We start from the raw sequence: 12,572 nt of genomic DNA on the forward strand, positions 1-12,572 counted from the left end.
ATTCTCTCTGACATCTGTGTCCTGGTGCTAGGGTAACGATCACATCAGGGCGCTCCACAAAGGTTAACACAGACAACAGCCTGGCAGCATTTGATGTGTAAGGAAACAGGACTACCATTTCCCTTGCATCGAAAAGGTCAACAAAACACAACCTAATTCCCTTCTTTTGTACAAGCCCAAGGGCAGGCACATGACAGAAAAGATGGTAAGCTTATTGTTAGTTCTACAACACCACAGGAAAAGTAACAGACAGATTTCAGCACTGCCAGTGGAATGAACACAGAGCAGGGAGTAGAGGATTCTAATGATCTGGGCCTTTTCTTTGGTAATATCCTGCTTATTTTTTTTTCTCAGTGAATAGAATAATTTATGTAGAATGAAGATTTAACCTATAATTTAATTACCACAGGTTACTTTTTGTATTGTATGATACACAAAGAGCTGATATTAAATTTAAGCTGCTGCAATAAAATTCCCTTTCAATTAATGTAACAAATGTTGTTACTGTGATTAATAACTAGCAAATGGCAGGTGACAAACCAAATAGAATTATAGCACCATTAACACTGCACGAACCTCTTATCCCACCCTGTTTTTCTGGAAACATGCATATGTGTCTCCTAGTTCTCATAAACTTCCATAAACAGTGATTCAAACATACTTGCTCTGCCCCAAATGGCTCCTACAACGTGGGTGTAACACAGTCCCTTTGTGGCTGTCAAATAACACATCACAAATGTCTCACAGGAGACAGGACACTGCAAAGTTGTGAAAGAAGGCACAAGCCATGAGAAACAATAGAAAAATGAAGAGAAATGGCACCTCCGCTCCTTTTGAGTGGTGGATCAGGGGGCCTTCCCCACCAAAAGCCATCATTCAACAGTGCTCCCCATCTCTACTTTTAGGCTCTCTCCAGCAAACTCACCTTCCCAGCTGCACTTGTGTCGAGGCTCTAGAGGTCAGCTGGAAGATGTTTGGTGCCCAGCCCGATGATACCAATGGCAAAGTTCACCAGTTCCTCAGGTAACAATTCTATATTGGCCCTACAATATTGGCCCTCTATACTCTTAAACGCCCTACAGTTTGAATCCATATTTCATACATCATCAATTTTCCTCCAGACTCCATCCTCACTGAGCAAAAAGTGTTTACAACAGTATATAATGATAAACATATAAAGCCATCATCAATCATTTATCAGTTACAATTACTATTTGCATCCGTTTATCTAATCACAGACTGCAGTAACTGCTGCACTTAAGCAGTTCAAAACCACTTTAAAGATGGAAATGTGGAGGATAACTACTACATAATTAACTTCACATTTTGTAGCACTCTGCTAACTCATATTTCTGCCGCTTTTCAGCTAACTCATATTTCTGTCGCTTTTCAGTTTTAATGTATATTAAAAAAGGGAAATTATTATTTACACACACCCCCACTCACCTACACAGTCACATGTGCTGGCTGTGACAGTGCAGGTGACAAATGGCAGACTAGTCTTATAAACTCTATTTAACGTGCAACGTCAGCTGTCTCAGACACTCAGACTCCCAGTACATCTCTGCTGCTACTTTAAATTCACTGAATTTCACATGTAACTATACAAGAAAATAAAGACCCTTTTCTTTTTTCCTCTCCCTCTTCAGCTGTGCAAGATCATCTGCCACAGTTTCGTCTCTGCCCTGGATGTCAGAATTCATTCTCAGCCCTCCCTTTTTATTTGTTTTTCAAACCCACTAATCTGAAGATGGCAAACATTGGGTCCTGAGCTAGTAACAGGTTAAAGATCAGATAACTTGTCGTGTTCAAAAGCCAGAAGAGGACAGACAACAGTTTACTCTGCAGTGACTACAATAACTTAATTTTCTATGTTACATAAATAATGGATTCCTGAGAGTGGAAGGTGTAATACTTTGGTGTTCTTTCACCTCTTCTGTCTTTAAAAAGAAATCCAGTTTTCTGCATCAAAATTAACATTTATCTGAAGATCATTCTAAAGATTTTGGGGATTTAATCCAACTCTCCTTGCACTGTCATTTCAACAAGTGAACCATGCAAACACACAAGCACTGCTTAATAGTTTTCTCTACGGCATGTGCTTAGGTAACAATATGGGAAGACCCACTGCCCTTCACCCCCACATTTAAACTGACTCTAAACAGAGAGGACATTTGACAAGGTGCCTTAATATACTTCACATTCACATAACATGATCACAGATGGGCTTTTTCCTCTCTGGTCCCTTTCCTCCTTTTTCCACCTCTGCCTGCCTGCCAGACTGCTTTGGTAGGTCATGTGATTGCTAGGGAGGTTGGCTGTAAATGCAGCATTTCTAGAAACAGTTGCATTTTAAAAAAGACAAAAAAAATCCCCCAACAATATAGGCTTCTACGAGAAAGTTAAGAGTTGCTATTGTTGCTGAAGCCTGGCCCATGGACATTGCCGATTACAGTCAAAACAGATGAGAGCACAAACCACTCTCATCCTCATCCTCCAGTGCTGCCGGCATCTGACAAAACCTTCTCATACACTCTCTAGCCATTAGTGCCAACAGGACTGTGACAAAAAAATGAAAATAAAACCAACAAAAACAACCCAAAGAACCACCACCCCATATTATGTAAGAAGTGCAGGTTGCATAGCCTGCTCTGTAGATGGCACTGTATGTTAAACAATGATTTTCTTTTTCCACGGTACCATTTCTGAAGATAATAATCCAGGTGCAGTCTCTTACACTCACAGAATATACATTTATTTAAAATCAGGAGCAATTCCATGGTAATACCTCTCAGGTTTAACTTCAGAAGTCATCCCCCATTTGCAATTAATTATGGTTATCCCTGTAGTAAGTGACTACAGGAAGGACAGAGGGCACTGTTCAGTTCCTGCCCCAAAGAGTTAACAAGATAAGCAGTAGGACAAGTGAGGCAGTGTACTACTGAGAGATAATGATGTATTCCAGCCACATTGCTGGATGCCCAGCCTAGTGTGCTACCCACTGAGTCAGCAAGTGGTGCTGTGCCATGACAACAATACAAGTTTTTTGGGTTGATTTTTTTGTTTGTTTGAGGGTTTGTTGTTTTTTTAAAAAGGCCGTATTCATTATTTATAACTTTTAAAGAATTTGTTGAAACTGTCATGAGAGGAGAGAGAACCCAAAATTGGCAGAGAGACTCAGGAAGCGTGGGTACAAAACCCAGACTGGCAAACATCTAGGGAATCATTACTCTGGTAAGTTAGAGAATGGCATAAACTGGAAAGACTGAATCTCACACCAGTCAGTAAAATTCTGTTGAGATTATGTTAGCTGGGACACTAAAGCAATTATGGTATTAAAAAGAACACAAGCTAATTTACAAATTCACTGACAACAATGTTTTCTAGAGAGATTTGGGATGTAAAATTAATTGCCAGCAGCAGAGCTCTCAAAAATCCAAGACAAGTCTTAAATGGCCCAGAACTATGCTAACATAAACACACAGGCTAACAAAAGGCAGCAGCAAAAACAAAGTGGCACACACAAGCTCTGAATAACCAACCAACCTTCCTCCTGTACGCTGCAAATGAGCAGTATAAATCTCTGCAGAAGCTCACAGCAGAAAGATGTCTTTCAGGGTGTTGCCAGCATTTGTTGATTTGCACTTGCCAAAGGAGGAGTTTGCAGGCTTTTGGAATGTTAAAAGGTAAACACAGCTACACTTCATATTTCAAAATAAAAATAAAAATAAAAAAAGAGGAACAATGTTAAATTATTCTAGTACAAAAAGATTTATGTTATAGTATTTCACACATTCTAGCCCATAATATGATGTGGAAAGCATACCCTGTTCCCTAGCAAGTGCCTTGTATTGGCTGCATACATGGTTTTAATCTAGATTGAAAATCTTGCTTCACATATGGCATAGAGAGGCACAAAAGTGTGGAAAATCTGTATCACAGCAAAAAAAAAATAAAAAACAAATCTCATATCTTATGTGGTTGTTTTATTTAATCCAGAGTGTTTTGTTCTTTCACAACTATGCAGACATGTACCATATTCTAACATTTTTGGCTATTTATGAAAAGTTGATGATTGTTTAAAGATTCTGGCAGGTATCCAGAAACCCTTTTCTCCAAAATTCTCATAAGAAAAAATCACTTGATAGATGGACCTGATAGCTGCACTGGTAGGAAACCATAGCTGCTGAATCACAGGTAAAGAAACCAGATGTGAGAAATATTTCAAAGTCATTTGTCTTACCATGTCTTCATGCTTTGCCCAGGCATTCAACAGTAAAATCAAGAGGAATTCATGTAAATTACTACAGTCAACCAGCAATGCATAAAAAATGTGCAGAACTAAAAAGGGGAGCTTTATAGAGTTGGTGAGTGAGAAGAGAGATTAGAATAAGTACAAGCCCAGGCAGCTAACCCTGGAAATTGAGATTAAAGTCAGTACCACCTTACTTTACATACAGAAAAGCCATTTCAGACATTTTTGAACTTCCACTTCAGAGTCTGACTTGAAGTACTTCTACACATTTAACTCTACCCTCTGAATAATCCCTTTATATTCAATGGAACTAGTAACGAGTGTAAAAATGCATGAATGCCTAAATCTTCTGATGAATTCAGGGTTTAAGTAACTCTAGTAAGGAAGGGACGGAGGCACCTCCAGATTAAAATATTAATATTAAAGTCAGTGTGCAATTCTCCCATTAATTCCACAAGCTTGGTATAAGTACTAATATTTTCATAAAACATGAATTCTTCAATATATACTGGATATACATCCTACAGAACTGTGTTTACAAGGTATGTTTACAAGGGTTTTTACAATGATTACTTGGGGTTAAATTTGGAAAACATGCTTTATTTGTGCTGGTCAAAACTATTAATGAATTTTTCAGGTCAAATGAAGCACATTTTATTAAAATCTCTTAAATGATATAATGAATTGTTTCCATGCCAGACACATTTGACCCAGCTTACATGTGATTTAGATCACATTTTTAAAATTAAAGCTATTCTATTATGGAACAAAAGAATGAAATAGATAGGAAGAAAGCATGAAATAATTAATTATTCTTCAAGTGGAAAAGAAATGGGAAATAAATGGAAAACGAACTGTGACTCAGTTTCAACTGACTAGACCCAACAGAATATCTACTATATCACATAATTATTATTATTAAACAACGATTGGAAATGTAGCACCTGTTAAAAACAAGAATGTTAATATTTAAGCTATCATCATCCAGTTTCAAAATGCACAAAAGAAACTGCCTGATGAATGCTGATTCATTCATTCATGACACAGCTGTTAATCCTTTATTGAACTTTTGAAAGCATAATCCAGATTAAAGAAATCAAAGCTTTTTATATTTGTGTTATTTCTCTTTGTAATTTGCTTTTTTTCCCCCCCAGTTTGTTTTTATAAGCCGAACAAACGTTATCCTCCAATTTAAATCAAGAAGCAAGCTCCTGATGAGTGTTCATGCAGCTGATTAGAAAATTGCCTTATAAACAGCATCATTAAGTGGACTGCCAATCAGCAGTGATACAGTGGTATTGCTGGTGCCTGGGTAAATTATAGTTATGTCCTACGCTTGGGAAACCTAAACGTACAATTCTGGGATTTCTTATTGGCAATTAGATTATAAATGCTGTGTTATAATGCTTAACAGCATGAGAATATATTTATCATATACTGTATCTGCAGAATACAGAAAGGAAAAAAAAACTGGAACATAATTTCTTAAGATGGTGTAATAAAGGAATCCCCAAAGTTGAGCTGAAAGCTCATAAAAGAGGAGCCTTTTTTCAGGTTTTCCAGGAGTGATGCCATACAAAAGTTATACAGATTGTAGGAGCTCTTGACATTTATTCCACCTCCATTTATTTGGATTTGCTGTTTGGTTTATGACATGTATTACTACTTAAAATATACTAAAAATTTTTGGAATTTTTGAAAGATTTATTTTTTTTTCATTCATATTAAATACAAGGAAAAGCTTTAAAATGTAAATAACAGGAACCTCTGCTGCCACATGCTGATTTAAACTTCCATTGATACAATGGGACATGCTACATACTCTTTACCTGTTGATGTTATATGAACCCACATTCACTTGTAAATAATACACACAGAAGACAGCTCTTAAAAAATGCTAAGGCTGCAAAGTCATGGACTTGAGAGCAAGGGGATGCCAGAAGTAATGTTTGCCTGTGCAATTTTAACACAGGTTCTTTAGCTTTTATCCTTTAATTACACAGTCCCATTAACCAAGCAGGCCAGATTCATTTTGGCAAATAGTATTCTCTTAACTGACACCCTCAGAGTCCTAATTAATCATAGTGCTTTTATGCCTTATTTAGCATATAAACTGCATTGGACGCATGCATGCTGAATTCCTCAAGAGTTTGTGTTGCTCATTATGATAGAATTGATAATACTATTGGCACTCTTCAAGACCCCAATGACACAGCCATATGAACATCTTATGTAGTACCTTAAAGATGATACTACAGCTTTCATTTTGGAATGTCCTGTGCTTTACAGAACCAAGGCAGAGCTCTCAGGAATGTTAGGGTGCTGAAAACTCAGCTTCACTGCTAAGAGAAATGAATAGCTAACTTGCAAGTAGATAAAGTACCTGCACAGAGTAAACACTCCAGACAATCAGCTGCCTGAACAAGAAAATCAGGAGTATTTCACTTTATTCCTCCCAGGTATCCCCATTCCTGCAGTGGGAAAGGCTGAGGTTGTACATTTCTGCACTGTCAACTGTGACTGCAGGTTCATTCCTAGAGAATACACCTGGGACACTGAATGATGCTGGTGTCTCAAGTCTGTAAATACCATTGCATCCAAACACTAATCAATTTCATTTCTCTGTTTCTGGGTTTCCTTAGTTTCAGTCTTGAATTTATACCCATAGGAGTGCAAATTGTTTTCAAATCAAGTGTCTAATGCCATCTTTTGCTGTTGTTTCAATACCTAGGCAGATTCCAGGGACAGGCCTGCATCACTTGAGCTTACCAGTTTACTGACAGTAGAAGTAGGTTATAATGCCTGGGCTGCAGTGGAAAATGAGACAGATTACAAACAGCAGAGAAATAACAAGAAAGCAGTTTCAGTCTCAATTCAGTGTTTCAAAAAGGAAGATGTCAACAGTCTACTTAAAACACCTCCATTCTCATTTTCTCAATCTCTCTGTTCATATCTTCACCTATTTTGATGTTATCTGCCTTTTCTCCAAAACATGTTTCTAATCCTCAATGCAATCTCACATTGCCATTCTGTCACTTTCTCTTTTTTCTTCCCCCTGACTTGGCTCTTGACTCCCCTCTGCAATGTGAATTTACTGCCCCAAAGAAGTCACAGCTGCTTCTACAGCAAGACATAGAATCACCTGTCTAAAATTTGTATTTCCCAACTCACCTGAAAACAACAGCTTTGCTTAGTGATGTGTAATTGGTATGCATGTCTAAAATTAATAGTTCCAGAGCATGCTCAATACAGTCAGTTGTTAATGGCTTATTAATTACACATCAGGATGCCATAAACAACTTACAGCCAAAATATTCGTTTTTACAACATACAACAAAAGTCAGTGATGACATCCACCAGACTTTCATCCTCTATGGAACTTGATATAACAGCAGGAAAATAAACAGCTTTTCCACAAACATCTAGAGCCGAAAACTGGGAGAGAGCAGTGCTCCCTCAGATACAACATGCAAAATGTTTACAAAGGGAACAGTGAATGAAGAATTGAGACACTGTAGAGGAGATAGTCAGGACTATTTGCCATTAGGGTACAGGAATAGATCACTGCAGAGAAAATAATTTCCTTCAGTGTCATATTTTTGTGAAGAAGAGATCAATCACATGCAGTAGTATGTACTAAAAATGTAAACAGAACTAAAAGGTCTACAAACAAATTGCAAAGAGGGAGTCTATGCTTAGTGGCAATGCTTACCTACTTGAACAACTCCCCAAAAATGTAAATAGCACACATTAATTAATTGAGTCATCACAGAAAAACACATTTCATTTTTTAATTCCAGAATACTCTAGCCAGATGTGATGGATTTGTCCTCCTACTGGTCCTTGCCCTTTTGTGGTTCTGCAGAGACATCGGGAACTGGCAATAACTCAACACATGCCTCAGAGAGCTTTCTTGTTTTTGGAAATCTCCAGGCAGCGTGACATTTACATTTATTATGGCTGGTTCTGGGCATTTAAGAATGAAAACAATTAAAGTATATTTGCAAGGGATATGACAAATGGGCATTTGTGCCCTGGCCAATTTTTTCACTGACTTTTATTGAAGTATACCATTATGTTCCGGCTTTGACTCCGCTGCCGTCTGAAAAAGATGATTTCCCAGTATCCATGTGGACAGGTTGACTGATGAGAATGCTTTTAGGGTTAAGTGTCCTCAGTATAAACGATGAGATCTCTTTCTTGGACAAATTCAGGTCCCGCACTTGCCACTGAAAATTCAGTCAGTGCTGAAATCCACAGAGTTAATTTGGAACCCCACCAATCTAAATTGTAGCTTTCTGGCTCTCTGCAGATCTCCCTCTTGCTCAGAAAGGTGTTTTCACTCTACAATGGACATCCTTCAGTAGCAACAGGTTGCTTTTGATTTTCATGTGACTTTTTGTACTTTCACCAATCTATGGGCACCAGTGATGAAGATTATCGCAGCAATGCTGGGTTGAAGCAGAGCACCTATTTCTTGATACCTCTGGGTTGCATTTCCATTAGCAGAAGCAAGGACTGAAGCAACAGGGGATGCAAGGGAAAGAACAGCATTTTCCTCTCTTGACAACCCTCTCCTCTCTATATTAATAATAAAATCAGTTTCCATAGTTGCAATGTGCCACAACAATGTGGCTGCACATACATGAGTGTTCTGGTTGGGGGAGGTGAAGTGAGATAACTGGGGACATTGAGATTGGAGACAGCCTGGGCTGCAGTGACCACATACAAGTGGAGTTTGCAGTCCTGAGATGTACAGGAGGAGAGTAAAGTTTGGTTCTGAACTTTAGGAAAGCGAAATTCCAGCTCTTCAGAGAGATAGTCAGTGGGATCTCTTGTGAAACTGCCCTCAGGGAGAGGGGAGTAGAGCAGAGCTGGCAGATCCTCAAGGAAGTCTTCCATAGAGCACAAGAGCTGGCAATCCCCAGGAGCAAGAAATCAGGCAGAGAAAATGAGAGATGGGCATGGCTGAGTAGGGAACTGCTGGTCAAATGAAAGGGAAAAAAACAAATGCACAGAAAGTGGAAACAAGGACAGGAAACCTGGGAAGAGTACAGAGATGAAATACAGCTGAGGAAGGCCAAGGTAAAATTGAGGCTGACAAGGGATGCAAGGAATAACAGAAGGGGCTTCCACGGGTTGTTAGCCAGAAAAGGGAGGTCAAAGAAGGTGCACCCACCCCCCATAAACAGTGGTGGGACACTGGTTACAATGGATGAGAAGAAGGCTGAGGTACTCAACACCTCTTTTGCCTCAGTCTCTGTGTCAGCCTCTCTTCCCACACCTCAAGTGGATGGACAGCAGGATGGGGACTGGGGGAGCAACGTGCTTCCCACTGCAAGTAAAGACCTGGTTCATGACCATCTAAGGAACCTGAACGTACATAAGTCTATAGGACCTGAAGAGATACATCCCAGAGTCCTGAGAGAATTGGCTGATGTAGTTGACAAGACACTCTCCATGATATTTGAAAAGTCCTGGCAGTCAGGTGAAGTCCTAAGTGTCTGAAAAAAGGGAAACATCGTACCTGCCTTTAAAAAGTGTAGAAAGTAGGACCCTGGGTACTACTGATCTGTCAGTCTCACCTCTGTGCCCTGGGAAGATCATGGAACAGATCCCCCTAGAAGCTGTGCTGAGGCACATGGAGGACAGGGAGGTGATTTGATACAGCCAGCACGGCTCCACCACGGGCAAGTCCTGCCTGAACAGCCCAGATTTTTTTATTCTACTCCTTCCTAGCAATTATTGCCTATTACTGCTACATGGAAGGATCATATATACATTCTCTATATCCCATTAAAGATGGCTTTCCAGCTGAGCTAAACTTACCTCTGGAAGTGGTTTGAGCTGGTTCAGAACTGAGGTACTCACACAAATCTTTTTCTAAGAGGAGTCAGCAGCAGTAGTAATATTGCCCTAGAAATGTGATCTAGAAAAGCACACCTTTTTATCTTCTTAAAGCAGCCTTTCCAAACTTAATGCCAGGGACCCTGCCTTCTCTCCAAAGAGGAGCTGGATCTGATTTTCTCTCCCACTAATTCCAAACATTTACTGAAATATGTGGAAATGAATTGAATGTGTGTCCCCATTTCAAGCCTTTTCATGAAGTCTGACTGAGTTTTCAAGCTGCTGTTCAGCAAAAAATGCAAACACAGGTTTAGAGGCCCAGCACAACTGAGCACTGTCTTCATCAGTCATTTAATGTACACCAAATGGTCTTTGTGGTTCAAAAAGATTTTATGCAATGCTAAGCAAGGCCCTTGTTGTTTTTGCTGACTTGCAGTAAGCCAGTGGGATGCCAGGCTGCCACCATCAGAACAGCTGCCTCATTGGAAAAGTATTTCAGCAGGCCATGCCTTGTAACAAATGATATGACCCTGGAAGGCCGACAGCAGCACTCCTGCGGGCAAACAGCTTGCCAAAGGTCAAAGCCACCCAATGCTTTGGGATCAGCAACATCATTTCTGTCCACTCCACCCCTACCCAGAGTCTTAGAGCTGCAATGGATAAGTGAGAAAATACATCAGTGATAATATATCTTCTGCCAGTAAAGCACAAGAGAAGGGAGGGAAAGAGAGGAAAGCAGAGGAGAATGGGAATCCAGCTGTGAAGCTATTTACTCCGCCACTGAAAACAAAGCTATTCCCAGAAGTGCCACTTAGTTTGCCTCAGTCAGAACTGGGGTAGCAAAATGTGTGATATAAACTATTTCAGTTATGAAACAGGTTAGAGAGTGCTTATACAAACAGCCTCACTAGTACAGATACCTGCCCATTTTAATTTACAACCTTTCCCAGAACAGTCTCTGACTCTCTTTTTTTTTAAAAAAAAAAAGTTACTAATTTTCTTTCATCTTTTAGACTCTTGAGTTCTCCTGAAATACAAATCACAACTGCTTTTGTAAACTTCTTGTTCCATTCACAATGCTACATCAATAAAACAGTGAAGTAAAACAGTGCAAACATTTCAATTTTACTAACAATGTAAACAGCACCAAAAGGTTTGGGATCCTGCTCATCTACCTGTGACATTAGTAGTCAGTGGATGCTCTGTTGCTACAGTTAGAGAAAGGTCTTGCTCCTGTTGTTATTGCTATTGCCTTTTGAAGTGAAATGACAGTGGCACTCTTTCGAATGGCAGCATTTTACAGCAATTTAACTTCCTGCCTAAAGAAGGCAAATTGGCATGAAAATTATCTGGAAAGCACAGTCCCATACACACAGAGCATATCTATATCTATATATATATAAAAAGAGAGAGATAGATATATATACACACACACATACTCACACATATATGCTGGCATTTTCAGTAGAGGCATGACATACAGCATATCTAGAAGGCCATAGGGATGAAGAATAAATTACTTGGCAAGATTATTTTCTAAAGCAACGTCAAGAAAAGGAAGCATTTCCTAAAAAAGCCTTCCATTACCCTCCAACCTCTCTTTGATGAGCAGTGCAGCTGATTTCTACCTTCATTCTTATTTACCTTCCATGAAAGCACCACTGAGGATCTAATGAAGAATGCTGGGTAATTCTGGCATTATTGGATTTTTTGTTATTTATTTATTAGATATAAGAGCTGTTATCAGCAAGCAGCCAGGTGAGTCAAATCAGATACAGCATTATCTGATTCCTGTGCTGTAAATCAGATTTTAATAGAGAAAAGATCTGTATCCCTTTGGGAATGGAAAGAATATGTTTATAATGTGTTCTGAGTATGTGCTACACAATAGCAGGTATGGATAAAAATATTTTCTCTAATCAATTTTCCACTTTCTTCTCCAAGTTCTTTCACTCATAAGATGAGAACTAAAATAAATGAAAATTCTGTTTGTGACGAGTGCTAGCAAACAACAAAGATAAGCATGCATGAAAACATGCATACATGCTGCATTCTCAAACAAACATACAAAAAAATACTGGATTCTGTAATATTAAAAGTCATCATTGTTTCTCTGCTAGCAGAATAACTTACAGATTTCAGGTTTATCTAATTCAACTGTTGAAATGGGAACTTTGGTACCTTACTCTTAACCTCAATACACCTTCTGTCCTAGGTATTTATTCCTATCTTTTTCTATTCAGAACCTATGAGGTATGACAGCACTGGACACAGATAATGTTTGACTACCTCTTGAAGGTTTTACAAATTTTAATTGGCAGAGTAATCTAGATATGCTCAGACAGAAATTGGTGTTAAACATCAAAAAGCTTGATGCAAAGCCAGCTCTGTCTTGTACAGCAGTGTTATTTGAATTTTGATTTGCTGGAAATTACTGTTTGCAAAAATGAGGGCTCCCCTACCACCTAAT

The 12,572-nt window shown here is 38.9% G+C and overlaps 1 protein-coding gene across 6 annotated transcripts in view; it reads right to left on the reverse strand.

The window, feature by feature from the left end:
- Positions 1-12,572, reverse strand: part of TPK1 (thiamin pyrophosphokinase 1) — a 303,147-nt gene that overhangs the window by 46,742 nt on the left and 243,833 nt on the right. For 2 of the 6 annotated variants that reach the window (XM_086845498.1, XM_086845509.1), the window contains one exon: positions 11,546-11,590. The exons of the other annotated variants lie outside the window; for them this stretch is intronic. In XM_086845498.1, the coding sequence (XP_086701624.1) occupies positions 11,546-11,590 (45 nt within the window). The remainder of the gene's footprint in view (positions 1-11,545; positions 11,591-12,572) is intronic. 6 annotated transcript variants of the gene reach the window in all.

This window comes from Cyanistes caeruleus, chromosome 1, assembly GCF_971803275.1.
Source record: "Cyanistes caeruleus chromosome 1, bCyaCae1.hap1.1, whole genome shotgun sequence".
Classification (NCBI taxonomy): Eukaryota; Metazoa; Chordata; class Aves; order Passeriformes; family Paridae; genus Cyanistes; species Cyanistes caeruleus.